General features: G+C 43.6%; 1 protein-coding gene across 2 annotated transcripts in view; it reads right to left on the reverse strand.

Moving 5' to 3' along the window:
- Window positions 1-19,079: 19,079 nt before the first annotated feature.
- LOC120853621 (ARL14 effector protein-like) overlaps window positions 19,080-23,915 on the reverse strand; it is a 31,110-nt gene continuing 26,274 nt past the window's right edge. For both annotated transcript variants that reach the window (XM_040227586.1, XM_040227588.1), the window contains one exon: window positions 19,080-19,948. In XM_040227586.1, coding sequence (XP_040083520.1) covers window positions 19,726-19,948 — 223 coding nt within the window. In that variant the 3' untranslated portion in view covers window positions 19,080-19,725. The remainder of the gene's footprint in view (window positions 19,949-23,915) is intronic.

A 23,915-nucleotide genomic window follows, 5' to 3' on the forward strand; every position in this document is an offset into this window, starting at 1 on the left:
CATGTTGTCATTGGTTCATTGGTCCTAAAGCTGCTTGAGTTTGTGACCTCTGCCTTAGAGGAAGATTCGACTTTGTTAAAGAAACAACTTTTCCAGCCTGAAATTCCTTCCATTTCTCTTCCTTCCTTATCCACTTTGATAAAACTATTTCTATATAGCCATATATAGCTTTCAAAAACTGCCTATAGACTGAGATCTAGAAAAACATCCATCTAGAGGTTACTGGAATTTGGTTTGGCTAATGTTTACAGTATTATTTCAGGTTGGTAAGGTTCTCTATAATTTTTTACCCTCTACTTTGTACTTCTCTGTACTGCTTTAATTTCTAATAATATAAAAAGAATAAAGTTATTATTCAAAATATGAGAACAAAGTGAATTGGTTACACATTCAAGTTATTTTTTAATATATTACTGAAAGAGTCACATATCAATAAAAATACTTTGATCCAAGTATAAACATCATTCTCATGGTAATTTGTAATATTAATTTATTAATTATCAAATGTACTTAAGATATTTTTGTGTTCAAGGAAAAGTCCAAAATAACTTATGAATACTAACTGCATTTGAAGCGAATACAATCATATGTCTCTTCAGTGTAACTCCCTGTTGTTTACACAAGATTTTTAAAGGCTTTATACCGTGTGCTTAGATTAATAAATTGACCAGACGGCACAGTTATTATCCTCCAGGAACAGTCAGAGTAGCATTACCAAGACAAAGCAGTGCTTCTAACCAGCCAAATAGCCAGAGGGGCCCTAAGCTGCCTCCTTAGAGCCTCGGAAAACAACACGGGGTTCGTCTGATTCTTTACCCAGGTTCCTCATTGTTGTATTCATATAGGACAATCCAATCAAATCTAATCTGCCCATTCTCAGTTCTATATCTAGAATTGAGTAGTTTCTCCCTTGCAATCTGAAAAAGTATGGGTTTTCGTTAATATTGATGTATCAGTATTGGTACATTAATTGTAACATTAGTTTGTTCATTAATTGTAACAAATATGCTGTATTAACCTAAGATGTTAATAACAGGGGAGATTGGGTGTGGGGTACTCTCTGCACAGTATCTGCAATTTTTCTGCTTTCTAAAATTGTTCTAGGTTTTTTTTTTTTTAATCAATTAACTATTTGCAACATTCTGAATTATAAAGGAAGTATTGCTGTTAAAATGACAGTTATAAAACTTAGAAAAATCATCATCTCCTTGGGCTTTCTCAGATCAGCATCTCTAGATCATGGGGGCAGGGGGGGAATTCTGTGCTGTGTAGCCCATTTCCTCCCCACATAGGAGAGTGATATTCTCTCAGCTGCTGGGAAGCTTGCCAGGCTTCTCCATGGATCTCCTTACCTAAACAGCTCGAAGTCACTTCCAATTCTCAGGGCAACCTGTCTCCAACTTCTATAATGTAAATGTCCCTGTTGTTTTGTTCAGTCATGTAGTTGTGTCCGACCATTTGCGATCCCATGGACAGCAGCACGCCAGGCTTCCCTGTCCTTCACCATCTCCCAGAGCTTGCTCAAACCCATGTCCATTGAGTCAGTGATGCCATCCAACCATCTCATCCTCTGTCATCCCCTTCTCCTGCCTTCAATCTTTCCCAGCATCAGGGTCTTTTCTAATGTGTCAGCTCTTTGCATCAGGTGACAAAGTATTGAAGCTTCAGCTTACCATCAGTCCTTCCAATGAATATTCAGGCCTAATTTCCTTTAGGATTGACTGCTTTGATCTCCTTGCTGTCCAAGGGACTCTCAAGAGTCTTTTCCAACACCACAGTTTCAAAAGCATCAATTCTTTGGTGCTCAGCCTTCTGTATGGTCCAACTCTCACATCTATACTTGACTACCAGAAAAACCATAGCTTTGACTAGATGGACCTTTGTGGGCAAAGTAATGTCTCTGCTTTTTAGTATGCTAAGCTGGTCATAGCTTTTCTTCCAAGGAGCAAGCGTCTTTTAATTTCATGGCTGCAGTTACCATCTGCAGTGATTTTGGAGCCTCCCCCGCAAAAAGCCTGTCACGGTTTCTGTTGTTTTCCGATCTATTTGCCATGAAATGATGAAACCCAATGTCATGATCTAAGTTTTCTGAATGTTGAGCTTTAAGCCAACTTTTTCTCTCTCCACTTTCACCTTCATCAAGAGGTTATTTAATTCTTCACTTTCTGCCATAAGGGTGGTGTCATCAGCATATTTGAGGTTATTGATATTTCTCCCGGCAATCTTGATTCCAGCTTGTGCTTCTTCCAGCCCAGCATTTCACATGATGTACTCTGCATATAAGGTAAGTAACAGGATGACAATATGCAGCCTTGACATACTCTTTTCCCAATTTGTACCCAGTACGTCGTTCCATGTCCAGTTCTACCTGTTGCTTCTTGAACTGCATACAGGTTTCACAGAAGGCAGGTAAGGTGGTCTGGTATTCACATCTCTTAAGAATTTCACAGTTTGCTGTGATCTACACAGTCAAAGGCTTTGGCACAGTCAGTGAAGCAGAAGGAAAGTTTTTCTGGAACTCTCTCATGTTCTCTATGATCCAACAGATGTTGGCAACTTGATCTCTGTTTCCTCTGCCTTTTCTAAATACGGCTTGAACATCTGGAAGTTCTTGTTTCAGGTACTGTTGGAGCCTCACTTGGAGAATTTTTAGTATTACTTTGCTAGCATATGAAATGAATGCGATTGTGCAGTAGTTTGAACACTTCTGGCACTGCCTTTCTTTGGGACTAGAATGAAAACTGACCTTTTCCAGTCCTGTGGCCACTGCTGAATTTTCCAAATTTGCTGACATGTTGAGTGCAGCACTTTCACAGCATCAGCTTTTATGATTTAAAATAGCTCAGCTGGAATTTCATCACCTCCACTAGCTTTGTTTGGAGTGATGCTTCCTAAGGCCCACTTGACTTCACACTCCAAGATGTCTGGCTCTAGGTGACTGATCACACCATCGTGGTTATCTCAGTCATTAAGATCTTTTTTGTATAGTTCTTCTGTGTAATCTTGGTACCTCTTCTTAACATCTTCTGCTTCTGGTAGGTCCATACCATTTCTGCCCTTTATTGTGCCCATCTTTGCATGAAATACTCCCTTGGATCTTTACTACTCTTGTAAAGATCTCTAGTCTTTCTCTTTCTATTGTTTTCCTCTGTTTCTTTACATTGTTCACTCAAAAAGTGAGTGAACTATTCTTTGGAACTCTGCATTCAAATGGATATATCTTTTTTTCCTTTTTTGTCTTTAACTTCTCTTCTTTTCTCAGCTATTTGTATGGCCTCCTCAGACAATCATTTTGCTTTTTTGCATTTTTTTTCCCCTTGGGGATAGTTTTCATCACCACTTTCTGTACAATGTTATGAACCTCTGTCCATAGTTCATCAGGCACTCTATCAAATCTAATCCCTTGAATATATTTCTCACTTCTACTGTATAATCATAAAGGATTTGATTTAGGTCATACCTGAATGGCCTAATGGTTTTCCCTACTTTCTTCAATTTAAGTCTGAATTTGGCAATAAGGAGTTCATGATATGAGCCACAGTCAGCTCCCAGTCTTGTTTTTGCTGACTGTATAGAGCTTTTCCATCTTTGGCTGCAAAGAATATAAGCAATCTGATTTCAGTATTGACCATCTGGTGATGTCCATGTGTAGAGTCTTCTCCTGTGTTGTTGGAAGAGGGTGTTTGCTATGACCAGAGTGTTCTCTTGGCAGAACTCTGTTAGCCTTTGCCCTGCTTCATTTTGTACTTCAAGGCCAAACTTGCCTGTTAGTCCAGGTATCACTTGGGTTCCTACTTTTGCATTCCAGTCCCCTGTGATGAAAAGGATATCTTTTTTGGTTGTTAGTTCTAGAAGGTCTTGTAGATCTTCATAAAGCTGTTCAACTTCAGCTTCTTCAGCATTACTGGTTAGGGCATAGACTTGGATTACTGTGATATTGAATGGTTTGCCTTGGAAACGAACAGAGATCATTCTGTCATTTTTGAGACTGCATCCAAGTACTGCATTTCAGACTCTTTTGTTGACTAGGAGGGCTACTCTGTTTCTTCTAAGGGATTCTTGCCAACAGTAGTAGATATAATCATCTGAGTTAAATTCACCCATTCCAGTCCATTTTAGTTCACTGATTCCTAAAACGTCAAAGTTCAGTCTTGCCATCTCCTGTTCGACCACTTCCAATTTATCTTGATTCATGGACATAACATTCCAGGTTCCTACGCAATATTGTTCTTTACAGCAACAGACTTTCACTACCAGACACATCCACAACTGGGTGTTGTTTTTGCTTTGGCTCCATTCCTTCATTCTTTCTGGAGTTATTTCTCCACTGATCTCCAGTAGCATATTGGGCACCTACTGACCTGAGGAGTTCATCTTTCAGTGTCCTATCTTTTTGCCTTTTCATATTGTTCATGGGGTTCTTAAGGCAAGAATGCAGAAGTGGTTTGCCATTCCCTTCTCCAGTGGGCCATGTTTTGTCAGACCTCTGCACCATGACCCATCCGTCTTGGTTGGCCCTACGCAGTATGACTCAAATAGTTTCATTGAGTTACACAAGGCTGTGGTCCGTGTGATCAGTTTGGTTAGTTTCCTGTGATTGTGGTTTTCATTCTGCCTGCCCTCTGATAGATGAGGGTAAGAGGCTTGTGGAAGCTTCCTGATGGGAGGGAATAGCTGTGAGTAAAACAGGGTCTTGCTCTGGTTGGCAAGGTAAATACTCCTATCATGGCCTGTTTCAAATCAAAGTTTTGTCAGTGAATGCATATTTGGGCAGAGATGCATGCAAGCTCTCCTCTCTGGAGCTAGTCGGAGCCAGCTCCACACACCACTGTGCCTCCCTGAGGTCAAACAGGGACAACGTCAAAGAACCATTCCAGCTGCAGAGCTTCTTGGGGCCAGCTGAGTGCGTGGTCTGTCTGCATCGCAGTCCACCCTCTCCCTCCAGCTAATCCTGCTTTCTTCCCACCCCATTCTAAGTGTTGAATTCAAGAATCTTTCTTAACCAACTTCCTGCATGCTAACTGAAGATCAGATTCTACTTCCTGGGGAATCTAAGTTGCAGCAGGGATTCTTTTTTTTTTTTTTTTTTTCAATTTATTTTTTATTGAAGGGTAATTGCTTTACAGAATTTTGTTGTTTTCTGTCAAACCTCAACATGAATCAGCCATAGGTATACATATGTCCCCTCCCTCCCATCTCCCTCCCCACCCCACCCCTCTAGGTTGATACAGAGCCCCTGTTTGAGTTTCCTGAGCCATACAGCAAATTCCCATTGGCTCTCTATTTTACACATGGTAATGTAAGTTTCCATGTTACTCTTTCCATACATCTCACCATTGCAGCAGGGATTCTTATTGGACAAATTTTCAAGATTATTATTCAGTGATTACATCAGGTACTTGAAGACAATTCTGATGGTAATGATGATGATAGTGAAGGTCGTGGTGATAGGAAGACAAAGGAAAGGAAAAGTTCTTATCTGATAGATTCTTGAATTTTATTTGAAAACAAGTGTTCGGGATATTTGTCAGATGGGACCAAAAAAATAAAAATGATAGCCATACATGAAAAAAATTTATGTTACTATCTAGGAAACTCAGAGGACCTTTCAGAAGCATGCCAACTTTACCTTCATATTCCCCTTAGCATGTAACCCACCTCTATCACCTTCACCCAACCTGCATTTATCCAGTATCTTCTATGTGCCAGGTGCTGTACTAAGGATCTGCTGTCCAAAAAGCACAGCCTTCCTGATAAGGAAGTTACAAACTGATGTAACTAATGTGAGATCTCATAAAAGAAAATACAAAGCAAAAAGGTGACACAATGACAGCCACCATTTATCAAGCGACTCTTACTGTGTTCCCAGTGTTGTTTTGAATGCTTTGCGAGCATTGTTTCATTAAAACCAACAACAACCCTGTTGGCAGGTCCACTGTCACCGATAAGGAAACTCAGGAGTGGCTCTCCCACAGTGACTCAGTGAGCTGCAGGTAGAGCCAGGATTTGGACCACACGTGCTAACTCAAGACCTGGGACTCCCAACCTTGGTCCTGCTGAGAGGTGGAGAATGACTGCATCTAACAAGGACTGTGCAAGTGGGCTGAAGACTCTGTGATGGAAGAACAAGAAAAAGACCACAAAAGAGACTGGGTAAAAATGGAAAGGAAGGAAGGGGAAAGAAACAAGGGTAGAGATGGTTTCAAAAAGCAGACCAGAGCCAGCAGAGTCAAATACCAAAATAAAGATGTAAAGGTCCCTGTGCTTTAACCATAGTGCGGTCCTTGGGGATCTTGCCAAGGGAAGTTTTGGCTGACTAGGGGGAAGGCGGAGCTGATAACAGATAGCAGCAAGTTGAGAAATGAGTAAATAAATGTTAGGACCAAACTGAAGTCAGGACAGGCTTTAAGGGGCAGGCTAGGCCTGAGGTTTAGTCTCTAGGAAAGCTGAGGCACTGGGAACTCTCACAGGCAGTGTAGCTCGACCAATCAGAAAAAATCCCCGTAGCCCCCCGCCCACGCCAGACCTGAGCCAATCCGGATAGGGATGCGAGGTTAAAAGTCCCGTGCATGCGTACAGTTTAACCAATCAGCTATGCTGTTACAGGAACAAAGAACCATCGGTATAAAAGTAGATGTGATTCAGAGCTCGGGGCTCTCATCAAGACTCCACTGCGCTGGATGAGACTTGAGCCCTAGCTCGAGCTAGCAATAAACCCCTTTATGCTTTTGCATTGCTGTGGACGTCTTATTCTCTCAGTTTTGGGGACTCGGACACTGGGCATAACAATAAATAACCAAGAAATAGCCGAAGTGTTGAATATTATTGCTAGAAGCTCAGTTTTGGCAAAAAGGGGAGGGGTAAACAGACAGGATGAAAGAGAGACTTTTCTATAATAGGTTTCTGCTTTGGTTTTTCTAAGAAGGGAGACATCTGAGCATGGGTAGTGCATGGATGCTGAGTTAACATGCTTGGCTTCCCTTATATCTTTTTTTGCAACAGCCCCCGATTTTATCTGAGCCAACTCCCTTCTCCCATTCTATGCTGTTTTGTTGGGGCTGCTACACTGGGTGGGCTTCTGATCTACTGGCACCCACTCCAGTATTCTTGCCTAGAAAACCCCATGGACGGAGGAGCCTGGTGGGCTGTAGTCCATGGGGTCGCAGGGAGTTGGACACGACTGAACGACTTCACTTCACTTCTGGTGGCTCAGATGGTAGGGAGTCTGCCTGCAATGCAGGAGACCCAGGTTTGATCCCTGGGTCGGGAGGATCCCCTGGAGAGGGAGGTGGCGGCCCACTCCAGTATTCTTGCCTGGAGAATGCCGTGGACGGGGAAATCTGGCGGGCTATAGTCTATGGGGTCACAGGGAGTCGGACACGACTGAGCGACTAACACCGAGATATTTATATTCTTCATTTACGTAATATGTACCAAAATTATATGGTACTAAATTATATGTCGGAAAAGGCAGTGACACCCAACTCCAGTGCTCTTGCCTGGAGAATCCCATGGATGGAGGAGCCTGGTGGGCTGCAGTCCGTGGGGTCGCTAGGAGTCGGACACAACTGAGCAACTTCACTTTCACTTTTCACTTTCATGCATTGGAGAAGGAAATGGCAACCCACTCCAGTGTTCTTGCCTGGAGAATCCCAGGGATGGGGGAGCCTGGTGGGCTGCTGTCTATGGGGTCACACGGAGTCGGACACGACTGAAGCGACTTAGCAGCATGGACAGTTCAACACTTTCCTCAGGGATTGAAAAAAAAAATGCTTAAGAGTTGATTCATCTGCACAGTGATGAGATGTCCAGCTCCTGGTTAAAAAATCTATGTTGACCTTTCAGGCCTGACTATGGGCAATGACTAGGGACTGAGGCCATGAAATTAAAAGATGCTTGCTCCTTAGAAGAAAAGTTACAACCAACCTAGATAGCATATTCAAAAGAAGAGACATTACTTTGCCGACAAAGGTCCATCTAGTCAAAGCTATGGTTTTTCCAGTAGTCATGTACGGATGTGAGAGTTGGACTATAAAGAAAGCTGAGCACCGAAGAACTGATGCTTTTGAACTGTGGCATTGGAGAACTCTTGACAGTCCCTTGGAGACAGGGAAGCATGGCATGATGCAGTCTATTGGGTCAGAAAGAGTCGGACACAACTGAGCAACTGAACTAAACTGAACTGATGGGCAATTACGAGAACTCTCCATGGATGCCTCAGGGGAAGGTCGCCCTCTGCACCTTGGAAGACAGTCAGTGCACTGCAATCTCTGAGGGTATGGCAGTCAAGAACTCTCAGACCCCCGTGCTCTGCACACTTGCATTCCTAGCTCCAGGACCTTCTTCAATCCTTATACTCTTTATCTGAGGTCTTGGGCAGTTGTTGTTATTGTTCAGTACTCAGTTCAGTTCAGTCTAGTCGTGTCCAACTCTTTACCACCCTATGGACTGCAGCACACCAGGCTTCCCTGTCCTTCACCATTGCCCAGAGCTTGTTCCAACTCATGTCCATTGAGTCGGTGATGCCATCCAACTATCTCATCTTCTGTTGTTCCCTTCTCCTCCTGCCCTCAATCTTTTCCAGCATCAGGATCTTTTCCAGTGAGTCAGCTCTTCACATCAGGCGGCCAAAGTATTGAAGCTTCAGCTTCAGCATCAGTTCTTCCAGTGAATATTCAGGACTGATTTCCTTTAGGTTTGACTGGTTGGATCTCCTTGCAGCCCAAGGGACTCTCAAGAGTCTTCTCCAACACCACAGTTCAAAAGCATCAGTTCTTTGAGTCTTCTTTACGGTCGAACTCTCACATTCATACATGACCACTGGAAAAACCATAGCTTTGACTGGTGAACCTTTGTTGGCAAAGTAATGTATCTGCTTTTTAATATGCTGTCTAGGTTTGTCATAGCTTTCCTTCCAAGGAGCAAGTGTCTTTTAATTTCATGGCTGCAGTCACCATCTGCAGTGATTTTGGAGACCAAGAAAATAAAGTCTGTCACTGTTTCCATTGTTTCCCCATCTATATGCCATGAAGTGATGGGACTGGATGCCATGATCTGAGTTTTCTGAATGCTGAGTTTTAAGCCAGCTTTTTCAGTCTCTTCTTTTACCTTCATCAAGAGGTTCTTTGGTTCCGCTTTGATTTCTACCATAAGGGTGATGTCATCTGCATATCTGACGTTATTGATATTTCTGCAGGCAATCTTGATTCCAGCTTGTGCTTCATCCAGCATTTAGGGAATCCTGAAGACATCTTTCGACTTCTATTCTTTTCACAGCTATTTGTAAGGCCTCCTCAGACAACCATTTTGCTTTTTTACATTTCTTTTTCTTGAGGATGGTCTTGATCCCTGTCTCCTATACAAGGTCACGAACCTCCATCCATAGTCCATCAGGGACTCTGTCTATCAGATCTAGTCCCTTAAACCTATTTCTCACTTTTACTGTATAATCATAAGGAATTTGATTTAGGTCATACCTGAATGGTCTAGTGATTTTCCCTACTTTCTTCAATTTAAGTCTGAATTTGGCAATAAGGAGTTCATGATATGAGCCACAGTCAGCTCCCGGTCTTGTTTTTGCTGACTGTATAGAGCTTTTCCATCTTTGGCTGCAAAGAATATAAGCAATCTGATTTCAGTATTGACCATCTGGTGATGTCCATGTGTAGAGTCTTCTCTCGTGTTGTTGGAAGAGGGTGTTTGCTATGACCAGTGTGTTCTCTTGGCAGAACTCTATTAGCCGTTGCCCTGCTTCATTCTGTACTCCAAGGCCAAATTTGCCTGTTACTCCAGGTGTTTCTTAACTTCCCACTTTTGCACTCCAGTCCCCTATAATGAAAAGGACATCTTTTTTGGGTGTTAATTCTAAAAGGTCTTGTAGGTCTTCATAGAACCACTCAACTTCAGCTTCTTCAGCATTACTTGTCAGGGCATAGACTTGGATTACTGTGATATTGAATGGTTTGCCTTGGAAATGAACAGAGATCATTCTGTCATTTTTGAGACTGCATCCAAGTATTGCATTTCGGACTCTTCTGTTGACCATGATGGCTACTCCATTTCTTCTGAGGGATTCCTGCCCACAGTAGTAGATATAATGGTCATCTGAGTTAAATTCACCTATTCCAGTCCATTTTAGTTCACTGATTCCTAAAATGTCGATGTTCACTCTTGCCATCTCTTGTTTGATCACTTCTAATCTGCCTTGATTCATGGACCTAACATTCCAAGTTCCTATGTAATATTGTTCTTTACAGCATTGGACCTTGCTTCCATCACGAGTTACATCCACAACTGGGTGTTGTTTTTGCATTGGTTCCATCCCTGCATTCTTTCTGGAGTTATTTCTCCACTCTTCTCCAGTAGCATATTGGGCACCTACTGACCTGGGGACTTCATCTTTCAGTGTCCTATCTTTTTGCCTCTTCATATTGTTCATGGGGTTCTCAAGGCAATACTGAAGTGGTTTGCCATTCCCTTCTCCAGTGGACCATATTTTGTCAGAACTCTACACCATGACCCAAGAGAAATAAATGCAAAAAAGCAAAATGGCTGTTTGAGAAGGCCTTACAAATAGCCGTGAAAAAAAGAGAAGGGAAAAGCAAAGAAGAAAAGGAAAGATATACCCATTTGAATGCAGAGTTCCAAAGAATAGCGAGGAGAGAAAAGAAAGCCTTCCTCAGCGATCAGTGCAAAGAAATAGAAGGAAACAATAAAATGGGAAAGACTAGAGATCTCTTCAAGAAAATTAGAGATATCAAGGGAACATTTCATGCAAAGATGGGCTTGATAAAGGACAGAAATGGTCTGGACCTAACAGAAGCAGAAGATATTAAGAAGAGGTGGCAAGAATACACAGAACTGTACAAAAAAGATCTTCATGACCAAGATAATCATGATGGTGTGATCACTCACCTAGAGCCAGATATCCTGGAAAGTGAAGTCAAGTGGGTCTTAGGAAGCATCACTACGAACAAAGCTAGTGGAGGTGATGGAATTCCAATTGAGCTATTTCAAATCCTAAAAGATGATGCTGTTAAAGTGCTGCACTCAATATGTCAGCAAATTTGGAAAACTCAGCAGTGGCCACAGGACTGGAAAAGGTCAGTTTTCATTCCAATCCCAAGAATACTCAAAGTACCACACAATTGCACTCATCTCACACACTGGCAAAGTAACACTCAAAATTCTCCAAGCCAGGCTTCAAGAATACGTGAACAGAGAACTTCCAGGTGTTTAAGCTGGATTTAGAAAAGGTAGAGGAACCAGAGATCAAATTGCCAACATCTGCTGAATCATCGAAAAAGTAAGAGAGTCCCAGAAAAACATCTATTTCTGCTTTACTGACTATGCAAAAGCCTTTGACTGTGTGGATCACAATAAACTGTGGAAAATTCTGAAAGAGATGGAAATACCAGACCACCTGACCTGCCTCTTGAGAAATCTGTTTGCAGGTCAGGAAGCAACAGTTAAAACTGGACATGGAACAACAGACTGGTTCCAAATAGGGAAAGCAGTACGTCAAGGCTGTATATTGTCACCCTGCTTATTTAACTTATATGCAGAGTACATCATGAAAAACGCTGGGCTGGAGGAAGCACAATCTAGAATCAAGACTACTGGGAGAAATATCAATAACCTCAGATATGCAGATGACACCACCCTTATGGCAGAAAGTGAAGAACTAAAGAGCCTCTTGATGAAAGTGAAAGAGGAGAGTGAAGAAGTTGGCTTAAAGCTCAACATTCAGAAAACTAAGATCATGGCATCTGGTCCCATCACTTCATGGCAAATAGATGGAGAAACAGTGGAAACAGTGAAGGATTTTATTTTGGGGGGCTCCAAAATCACTGCAGATGGTGACTGCAGCCATAAAATAAAAAGATGCTTATTCCTTGGAAAAAAAGTTATAACCAACCTAGACAGCATATTAAAACGTAGAGAAATTACTTTGCCAACAAAGGTCCATCTAGTCAAGGCTATGGTTTTTCCAGTGGTCTTGTGTGGATGTGAGAAGTGGACTATAAAGAAAGCTGAGCGCCAAAGAATTGATGCTTTTGAACTGTAGTGTTGGAGAAGACTCTTGAGAGTCCCTTGGACTGCAAGGAGATCCAACCAGTTCATCCTAAAAGAGATCAGTTCTGAATGTTCATTGGAAGGTCTGATGCTAAAGCTGAAACTCCAATACTTTGGCCACCTCATCCAAAGAGCTGACTCACTGGAAAAGACCCTAATGCTGGGAAAGATGGAAGTCGAGAGGAGAAGGGGACAACAGAGGATGAGATGGCTGGATGGCATCACCGATGGACATGAGTGGACATGATGAACACCGATGGACATCATCAATGGACATGACTTCGAGTAAACTCCGGGAGTTGGTGATGGACACGGAGGCCTGGCATGCTGCAGTCAATGGTGGCACAAAGAGTCAGACACGACTGACTGTACTGAACTGAAGACATCTTCCCCACTCTGACTCAATATCCAGTATTCATCCACTCCTAGTCCTCTCACACCCCATCCCAGGGCCCATAAAACTTCAGGAACCTTTTGTTCAGGACTTGTGGACAGTAAGATGCCCTCCAATGACTGCCCAGTCTACATGACCCTCCACTATGGAGAAAAGAGAACAGGGTGACGGGGGGTGGTACTTTGCTTGGTTTTAGCCCCTTGCATACTACCATCTCAGTAAGTGATTAAAGACTTAATTCTTTCCTTTTTGTCCCCTTTACTGGCTGCTATAACTCCTGACAACTCTGCTGTTTCTCCCAGCTTAGCGAGCTCCTGCCAATTGGTCCTGAGGCTACTTTCCTCTGTGTACTGCTCCCCAGCTCCACAAAGAACCTGCTCTTTCCAAAGTGGGCTCTTATACATTACCTCACACGTGGTGGATCCTTTTTCGGCTTAAAGTAGCCAGACTGTTTGCAGTTCAAAAACCGTAACAGATATAAGCATGTCTATATGCTGATCACGAAAAGCTAACAAAGAATAAGAGTGCAGAGATACAGAAAAGAAAGAGAAATAACAACAATTAATACAGTGGGGCTCCAGAAGAATCAGGGGAGATGGGGTCCAGAGGTCACACCTTTGGCAGGAGAGAAGCTAGAGGCATGGAGGCAAGAAAAGAAGTTGTAATGAAGATTTGGGGTAGGCGACATAGTCAGACTGTTAAAGTTATCTGTGTTGGGAGACCTCTATCCTTTCTAAGAGAGGGAAACATTGCTCAGATGATGAAGAGGTGGTGAGTTCAAATGGCAAGCAGCTCAGGAGCTTGTTGGACCTGTTCGCGCTGCCATGGGTACATGCAATGGCATCAGTCTGCATAACTGGTAACTTCACCACAGACAGCTTGAGAAAAAGTCACGATAAGCAGAGTCACACATTTTTATTTGAAATACTTTCTAAACTTTATGTTTTTGCTAAAGGTAGCCTGTTTTCAATTATAACTTTGAAGGAAAAGAAAGCACCAGAATAAAAATGTGGTTACAAAATTGAAAGACTGTCATAGATTTGGAAGCATTAAACGGAAAAATTGCGATAAACTTTGCAGGGGAAAAACCCAAATCTGTTTCGGCAGTGGTGCCTTGGTTTTTGTTCTCTGTGTAAAACTTACAAAGACCAATAGGACTGGCCAGCAGAGGGAGCCAAAACCAAGCATATAACTTTACAAAGCTTTTAGGAAAGAGGACTATTAAAAACTGCAAAATGCAAATGAACCTCACCTTCCAAGAATATATGCAAAAGTTGTAGAAATCCTGTAATGTAATGCTACTCTGATGCCAAGTACACTAGAGAACTTTCAAAGCTAGAAGGATTCTGAATCTCAATTAGTTCAAAAAAGCAGCATCCCTCCCTCCCTTCCTCCTTCTCCCTCTTCTCTGGGGCTCGTTTGTAGTAACTCCCCAAAGCTAGCTCATTTGTATTCTATTTCAGTGGAGACATTCTGTGAGCTGTATCAACACTTTTTTCAGCTACTGCCGCAGGGAGCATACTGGTTATAGGTGAAGAAACAGAGAGAAACGGGTCTAGCTCAGACCTCTTAGGTCAGGCTTCAGATAAAACTTAGGAAAGAGATGGGAAACATTTCTGGTGGCAGGTTTTTTTTTGTTTTTTTTTTTTTAATTGCTGCCACTAAATAGACAGTTTCCGTTTTCTGCATCATAGCTATGTGCGTTAGAATATTTATAATCCAACTTAGACTAACTTAGGAGATAGGAATTGATTGAAAGATATTGGTCTGTACCACCCTTTGAACAGTTTATAATTAAAATTTGAGGAAATATTTTATAGTGAAAAATGATAAGAGTTCATTTTGAACAAACTTATGCTCACAAATGTGAAAATTCAGATTTAATGAATAATTCCAAAATTGACATTAGGATAGACTATAACTGTTTTTACAAATGTATATATTATTAAACACCTTCTTATAAAAACCAACCAACCAACCTCAGATTCAGTGGTATCACTGGCAAGTTCCAGCAAACATTTAAGGAAACCACAGTCATCTGAAACAAAGCCTCCCAGAGAAGGAAAAGACAGAGAGGAATCCACAACTCCTTTTGTGAGATGAGCATTATCTCTGTATCAAAGACCACAAGAGATTCCCACCTCCAAAAAGATGGGGTGGACAGACATTTTCCTATTTCTCTGAGGAAGTACAGGTGAAAAAGTTAGAAACACACATACAGGAGGACTCTGAAAAACTGAGAGGAACGCAGACTGGATAGAGACCTTGGATCTGAGGAATGACACAGTTTAAGCAGCCTGTGTTTTCTTTCTACTTCATATATCCCAGGTTTATGAATTTTTTTTCTTACCTACTGTATCCTTAGCACCCAGTAAAGTAGCTTGGTAGACAGGATGTACTCGAACGTACGAATGAATGGTCACTAAGTAGTATATCTATTAAACATTCAGTTCAGTTCAGTCGCTCAGTCGTGTCCGACTCTTAATGACCCCATGAATCGCAGCACGCCAGGCCTCCCTGTCCTCACCAACTCCCGGAGTTCACTCAGACTCTCGTCCATCGAGTCAGTGATGCCATCCAGCCATCTCATCCTCTGTTGTCCACTTCTCCTCCCGCCCCCAATCCCTCCCAGCATCAGTCTTTTCGAATGAGTCAACTCTTCTCATGAGGTGGCCAAAGTATTGGAGTATCAACTTTAGCATCATTCCTTCCAAAGAAATCCCGGGCTGATCTCCTTCAGAATGGACTGGTTGGATCTCCTTGCAGTCCAAGGGACCCTCAAGAGTCTTCTCCAACACCACAGTTCAAACACATCAATTCTTCGGTGCTCAGCTTTCTTCACAGTCCAACTCTCACATCCATACATGACCACAGGAAAAACCATAGCCTTGACTAGATGGACCTTAGTCGGCAAAGTAATGTCTCTGCTTTTGAATATGCTATCCAAGGCTATTGAATTCACTATCCAAGGAATAACAATTAAAACCAGTCCCTAATCTCTCTGAATTTATTATATCTGATTTAAGCATTGGCCAACTTTAAAAGAACCATACAAAGTGAGGAGGGAAATTCTGCTGAAACTACAAACCATAAATAAAAAATGAACTACTTGTTAAACATACGTAGACAGTGGTGGTAAGAGTGACAAAGATTACGGAAAAAGCAAAATTGTAGGAAATGTGTGAATATGAAAAAGAATAATCCAAATCTAGGACTAAAATTTCGACCATGAGAAACGAAGTATGGAAACTGGTTTGACCAGATAATATATTTGGAGTACTGTTCAAAATAACCTGCAAACTAGTCTGCTGTTAAAAGACACCACAGAGAATGAAGGTAGGAGAGACAGTACAAGGGGAAAAAGCACGATGTAGGGCTATTCTTTTAATTATTTTATACAAGATAAATTCACACATCAGGGCACCTGCTATAATAGAAGAGCCCCTGTGCTGTGCTCCCGGGGGAGTGGTGGCAGTATAGTATAGCATGTATTATAATATAGTAGATATAGTATGAGTGAGTTAAGTCGCTCAGTTGTGTCCAATTCTTTGCGACCCCATGGACTGTAGCCTACCAGGCTCTTCCGTCCATGGGATTCTCCAGGCAAGAATACTGGAGTGGGTTGCCATTTCCTTCTCCAGGGGATCCTCCCGACCCAGGGATCGAACCCAGGTCTCCCGCATTGTAGACAGATGCTTTACCGTCTAAGCCACCAGGGAAGTCTAGTATATATAGTATAGTCCCCATGCAAAGCACCCCCGTGTAATAGCCTGCATGGCCAAACACTGCAGTCCTGCCTATGTGTTTATGTTTCCAAGGCATTAGAGAACAATCCACGATAACCACAGAATATCCAAGCTGGCACTGTTCACTTTCCACAACAAGTAAATAAATGTATAAAGGAGAGCTTAAGTGATTTTTCTGAGAGTCTGCATCCAGGATTTGTATTGCGGGGTGAGGGGAGGTACGGATTCTTTCTTTTACAAATTAAACTCAGATAAACTATTATGCAAATTGATGTGATATGACATTCTACTTGCATGGAATAAATCCTTGTGTAAAGGAGTAATGAGTGACTTTAAATCCTTCAGTTTATATTTTAAACAACCTATGAAATAGCTTTCCTTACAATTTCTATACATATTCATGAAGACACACTGGTCAACAATGAAGGATCACCAAGAAGAGAAAAAATCCTATTACACTGACAAGACAGTTTCCTTAATCAGATCTTTATTCCTTGTTAATCTGAATATAGTTCAGATAACTAAAGAACTTTGTTCAGTCTGTGATAGAACTAGACACTTACAAAATAAGTTTCTGACAATTCACGTCAATTTATTTTTGCAATAATCGATTGCAAAAGGCTTTTTAAAAATATATTGACTTGGCATTAGATCAAGATGAAGTAAGCTGCTTTACTGCTTTACAAAAAAGGGACTTCATCAAAGATTTTACTAGGCTTCCATAAGAGCAGTGTGAGATATCTGCTTAATAAATATGTGCATTTATTTTTTGCTTTATTTGGAAAATTTGCCAACGTAATCTGCCAACATGTTTTACATCAGATTCTCTCATCTAATGTTTAAGACAATTGATAGGACAAGAGAGATAAAAGGGAAAGACAGTTTAATGTCAATTTGCCTGATTATTTTTTAATATGAAAATGAGTTGTCACTGGACAAGATACAGATACAAATTGAACAGGGAGGTTAATATGAACCAGTTCAGTATTTATTTCCCCATTTCAAATCTTTATCATTGAACAGTAGTTTACCTTGTTCATGCTGACTCTAAGTGTTCTAAATCTGACCTTACCAAATAACGTGTCTATTAATAAAAAGTATTTTTAAAATTAAATATATATATGTGTGTGTGTATATATATACATGGTAAAGCAATGTTTCTCAGACTCACCTGATCATGAGGCCTACTTGGGGGCGCTCGTTTTAACGTGTGGATTCCCAAGCCTCCTCCCGGATGGAGGGCGCTCAGGAAGGCACACTAGTAAAAGCACCGCATGAGATTACAATCAGGCCAATTAGGGACGTATGTGATGTCATAGAAATAACCTCACTTACCTGGGCGGGTGGGCGAGCAGGCCTCCGAAGAGCGGCTGGGAGAAGCGGCGGGGAGTGGGCCCATTTGTAGGGCCAGAGGGAGGTGACTAGGGGGCGGCGGGACCGTCCGGAGCCAGGGGGAGCGCGCGGGTCGCGATCTCAGGGGTCCGAATCACTGCCGCAGGGAACTCGCGAGGGGGCCCTGCAGGCGGACGGAGGCGGCGGGGGTCGCCTGTCTCCGAGACCCTCCGTCCACGCGCAGCCCAGAGTGGAGCGACGGCCGGCGGGGAGGGCGGTGTGTGGGAGGGGATCGTTCCGGGTGCGAGTGGACGTCCTGCCTCGGTTTGTCGTCCTGCCCACCTGGAGTATGGGATGAGGTGGAGGAATCCAGGTGGGCTCGAGTTTTGCTCTCTGGGACCCAGGCTTCGGCTTCTCGGCTCCGGTGCTCTTGGCTCTCCGACCCCCGACCCTATCCTCTTTCAGGAACGCAGGCCTTCCGTCTTCCTGCTCCCTGGCCCACCCTCCCATCCTAGCCTCCCTTGCACCACTCTTTTGCCATCCGGCCACGCTAGCAGCACTTCCCCTTCCCCTTCCAATTTTGTATTTTAGCAAAAAATAGTTCTCTTGAATTCTGACCTGTAGCCGTCTAGACTACTAGTGTTTCACCCAGGACTCCAGCCCTGATGGCATACACGGAGAGAAGAGCCACAGTGGGTGGGAGATCACTCCAGGATGTGGCCTGGAGCCCCCACCCCCTGGAAATGGGAAACTGGGGGCGCACAGGAGAGGGAGAGCTGTGCACGTCTCCCACTCCACCTCTCTGTGCTTGTTCCAGGAACAGTCCCTAGGTGAGCCCCCAGAATGGCTGGGTCCAAACTGAAGAACTGAAAGGCAAACTGATCACCTGCTATCTGGGGAGGTGTGGGCATATTAGGGAGGCACCCTAAAAGGGAGAATTCCTCTGGCTATATGCCTGGATGGCTGGAAGCATAAAGCACAAAAGTTGAGTCTGGAAAACCCAGTAAATTCTGTGAGAGAGAGTCAGTTTTCCTGCTACATATACAGGAATATTGGCATCACAGCCTGACCTGCAGGATTTTTGTTACTTCAGTCCCAAAACGTACTTTTAAGTAACAAGTTCAGAACTATCATGAACCTTCCCAGGCATGTGGTCTGTGCAGTAATAACTACTTTTGATTATGCAAGAAAAAAACAAAAACCTGAAAAGTAACATTTCAGGTTACAGGAGCAGCATCAACCTCACCTTGGAATGCAAATTCCTGAGCTCTGCCCCAGACCTGACAAATGAGAAACTCGGGCTGGGGCAGAAAGCTCTACCATATAACCCGGCTTCCAGGCGATTCGGATCCACACTGAGGATGAGAACCACTGAGTCAGTAAACAGGCTTCAGAAAGACAAATTCAAAGCAAGCTGAGTCCAAGTCTCTCTAAACCTCCTACCATGCATCAGAACTGAAAAAACCCACATCATGTATCTAGTCAGTCAGGTATCAACCACTCAGTTAGCCAACACACAACAACATGCTTTCGTCGAATAACTTTTCTGCGTTTGAAAAAATATTCTGAAATACTGATCCTGAAAAGAAAAAACAATGTAAACTACTGACTTTTAGGATATTCAAGTCCTGTTTCCATGTAAAATACAAATTTTTAATACAAACATTGCCAAGTATTGACAAATTTTAATCTTATTAAAACAGTAACAACAAAAATGAGACTATGGGTGTGCAGTGCCACATCAATCCAAAGAGCAGTTCTGATCTAGAACTGATGACGTCTAAGAGCCTAAGAGTAACTATTATGAATGTATGACTCTACGTTCTATGTTAAGACAAGCTCTCAGCTACAGAATTCCGAAAATCCTCACACTCCATCTTCTAAGGTCCCAGCAAAGGGGAAAGGGACTTTTAATCTGAGAGCAGAGTAGTGATGGAGGTGCTGGTACTGATAACCACCCCGGGCCTCCCTTGTGGGTTACAGGGGAGGAATCTGAGACATCAGAGCAGGAAGGTTGGAGAAGGGGGGCGGTTCCACAGAGCTCTCTGGCTTCAGCTGAACAGAAGTCTTAAGTTACATTTTTAAACACTGTTTCCCCCAGTCCTAAAATTCACCCAGGAGACAGAAGCTGGCTTAAATGCAAAGAAGAGAAAAGCAATCGGCCTGCAGGGCTGCGTCCTAGTCGGGGATGTCAAACGGCTGCGCGCTGATGACCTCCCCGGTCTCGGTGACGATGGCGTCGTAGACCCAGCGGCGGTTGCAGCGGCACTCGGGCCCGCACTTGTTGGAGTTGCACTTGGGGCACGGGTAGAAGCAGCCCAGGCAGTTCTTCTCCAGGCAGTCGCACAGGTCCGCGTCGTTGCAGACCAGCCTGCCGCTTTTGTCGTACTTCTTCACGACTCTGCAGAGGAACAGAATGCCGCTAGCCATCTGCCCAAATAAACTCCCTTTGTTCTGAAGAAGCAGAACCCTAAAGATGACCCAGCCACATTTCAGAACTTTCAGTTCAGTTCAGTTGCTCAGTCATGTCCGACTCTTTGCGACCCCATGAATCGCAGCATGCCAGGCTTCCCTGTCCATCACCAACTCAGGCAGTATGTCCTGGGAAATCCAGTCCATACATTCCCTGACCAACACAGTCAGGCTGTCACTGAGAGTGATGCTCCATCCTTCCAGCATGCTGGAGGGCGTGACAGCCAACTGAAGCCAATTGTGAGGAATAGCTGATTGAAAGCCACTGAAAGCTTCCTTCTACAAAATTTCACTTAGAAATATAACCATTCTTGTTGGGATTTTTTTCTACTACATTACATTCCTTTTTTTTCTTTCTTAACAAGAAGCATTCCATACACCTAAAACTGGGCTTCACCTGGTGGCTCAGTGGTAAAGAATCTGCCTGCCAACGCAGGAGACACGGTTCCTTCCCTGATGCGGGAAGATTCCCCATCTTCATGGAACTAAGACGGTGTGCCACGGTCATTGAGCCTGTGCTCTCGAGCCTGTGAGCCGCAGCTACAGAGCCCGAGTGCCACAACTAGACAAAGTCCACACAGCAACCAAGGCCCAATATAGCCCCAAATAAATAAATACATCAAATAAAAGATTTTTAAAATAGTGGTCAACTTTTACAAAAAAGGAAGAAGGACTTCCCTGGTGGTCCAGTAGTTAAGAATCTGCCTGCCAGTGCAGGGGACACAGGTTTGATCTCTGGTCTAGGAACTAAGATCCTACACACTGTGGGGTGACAAAGCCTGGCAGTCACAACGACCGAGGCCTGAGCACTGTAGCGCCTGTGCTCCGCAACGAGAGAAGGCACTGCCGTGAGAGGCCCGTGTACCGCAGCTGGAGAGCAGCCCCCGCTCGCTGCGACCAGAGAAAGCCCGTGTGTTGCGGCAAAGGCCCGGTGCAGCCAGAAATAAATAGAAGGCAATGGCACCCCACTCCAGCACTCTCGCCTGGAAAATCCCATGGATGGAGGAGCCTGGTGGGCTGCAATCCACGGGGTCTCGAAGAGTCGGACACGACTCAGCGACTTCACTTTCACCTTTCACTTTCATACATTGGAGAAGGAAATGGCAACCCACTCCAGTGTTCTTGCCTGGAGAATCCCAGGGACGGGGGAGCCTGGTGGGCTGCTGTCTATGGGGTCGCACAGAGTTGGACGCAACTGAAGTGACCTTAGCAGCAGCAGAAAAAAAGAAAAAGCACTGTAGGGACACACTCACATTTCAAATGACTCAAGATAAGCATCAGAACTGTTAGTTACTATTCTGACATCACTAAGAACAAAAACAGGCAAACTGAAGACTCCTCTGCTAACCGTCTCTGAGGCCATGGCTTCTGTCCCTGTCTCGTCCCGTTTTTCACCCAGTATGGAGGCAGGAAATTCTATATGAGCGGAGAACACTAGAGATCTACCTCGCGATTTGCATCTGCTTGATGGCTTCAGCCTCTACAACAAGTCCAGGAAGCAAAAGTCTTCCACCAGGACTCTGCCACCCTCTCAAAACCAAACTGTTCTGAAATAAATCCTTCAATACGGAGCTGCTTGAAACTCTGAGAATGACAGAAGTACCTATGTAGGGCCTGTATCCATTATTCCCAGCTGAAGTCAGACAAGGCTGTGAAACTCTGACCTTCTGCACCCATGGTCCCCAAGCATTACCTCCCCTTCCTGTTAGTGGAGAAGGTCAAAGGTCACTACACAGATTTGCCTGATCATCTCAATTTAGCAGGACACCTTCCAATGAGGACTTACAGTGGAAGCATTTCATCTGAGGAATGAAAGCGCCTACCCCCAACAGGAAACGCAGATGTCAGCAGCCAAGGAGATGGAGACACTATTATGGGAACAACAGGGATGGGGAGTCACGCAGCCAGCAGAGAGGCCAGCTCAGCCTCTGTCCTCCCTGTGCCTTCACCCAAATACTCCCCACCACAACTCAGACGTCAAGACGGATCCTAGCTGCCTGCCCACCGATGCTATCCACTGTAAGAGTCAAAGCTATCACAGGTACAGAACTGTACAAGACACACATGCGTAGATCAATAAAACACACGTGCCCACTGCCCAGCTTAATGAAGGAGTGTTGCGTCTTCGACATCTTCATGCCCCACCGGCTGCATCCCTCCACTTGGCCAAAAGGAATCTCATCTCCTTGTTTTACTTTTTCTGATGCCATACGCATCATTCAGAGGCAACATTCAGAAAACTAAGATCATGGCATCCGGTCCCATCACTCCATGGCAAATAGATGGGGAAACAGTGGCTGATTTTATTTTTCTGGGCTCCAAAATCACTGCTGATGGTGACTGCAGCCATGAAATTAAAAGACGCTTGCTCCTTGGAAGAAAAGTTATGACGAACCTAGATAGTATATTAAATAGCAAAGACATTACTTTGCCAACAAAGGTCCATCCAGTCAAAACTATGGTTTTTCCAGCAGTCATGTATGGATGTGAGCGTTGGACTACAAAGAAGGCTGAGTGCAGAAGAATTGATGCTTTTGAACTATGGTGTAGGAGAAGACTCTTGAGAGTTCCTTGGACTGCAAGGAGATCCAACCAGTCCATCCTAAAGGAAATCGGTCCTGAATATTCATTGGAAGGACTGATGCTGAAGCTGAAACTCCAATACTTTGGCCATGCGAAGAACTGACTCATTGGAAGATACCCTGATGCTGGCAAAGGTTGAAGGCAGGAGGAGAAGGGGACAACAGAGGGTGATGAGATGGTCGAATGGCATCACCGACTGAATGGACATGAGCTTGAGTAAGCTCTGGGCGTTGGTGATGGACAGGGAGGCCTGGCGTGCTGCAGTCCATGGGGGTGCAGAGTTGGACACGACTGAGTGACTGAACTGACTGATAGATTGATGCCATATGTGTATGTATCTCCAAGCACTCTGCATTTTCCCTTCTGTAACATTCTTTTGGAATTCTATATCATGATTTAAGATTCATCCATGGTAGCACCTGCAGCTATATTCAAGTATTTCTACATCTATATGTATTCCACTGTACAACTATACCGGCTACTTATCTTTTCCATAATGGATAGGCATTTGGACTATTACTGCTTTATTTTCTTTGCTACAGCAGCAGCAGCATTGCAGAGATGAGTTTGTTGAACATGTATCCTGTTGTGCATGTATGGGTTTTTCCAGGATATACACCCAGGAGTGAAGGTGTTAGGTCATAAGGTACACAGGCAGCAATGCAAGCTGTTTTAAAATAGTGGCTGTCCTATTTTACACTTTTTCATGTCTCATGGCTTCATCAGCAGTGATATCAGAAGACTAAACTCTTTACCCACCTGGGCAGTGCAGCGCTTCCCATACAGTACCAATAAAGAGGCTTCAGCATCCTGAGTGTTCACTAGCCTTTTCGTGTGTGTGTGTGTGTGTCTAGTTGCTCAGTCATGTTGGACTCTTTTGACCCTACGGGCTGTAGCCCACCAATCTCCTGTGCCATGGGAATTCTCCAGGCAAGAATATTGGAATGGGTTGCCATGCCCTCCTCCAGGGGACCTTCCCAACCCAGGGATCAAACCGAGGTCTCCCGCATCACAGGCAGATTCTTTATCAGCTGAACCACCAGGAAGCCCAAGAATACAGCAGTGGGTAACCTATCCCTTCTCCAGGGGATCTTTCTGACCCAGGAATCGAACTGGGGTCTCCTGCATTGCAGGCAGATCCTTTAATGGCTGAGAAAGCCTTTTCTTCTATGAAATAAATACCTATACACTGTTTGGTTCATTTTTCTCTTAGGGTGGTTATCTTTTCCTTCAGAAATAACTTTATTCTACTGTGTGATATCTCTCTCATTATTTTTAGGGTATCTTGCAAAGGGCATTAACTCTTAATTTTA

The sequence above is a fragment of the Oryx dammah genome, unplaced genomic scaffold (assembly GCF_014754425.2).
Source record: "Oryx dammah isolate SB20612 unplaced genomic scaffold, SCBI_Odam_1.1 HiC_scaffold_26, whole genome shotgun sequence".
Lineage (NCBI taxonomy): Eukaryota > Metazoa > Chordata > Mammalia > Artiodactyla > Bovidae > Oryx > Oryx dammah.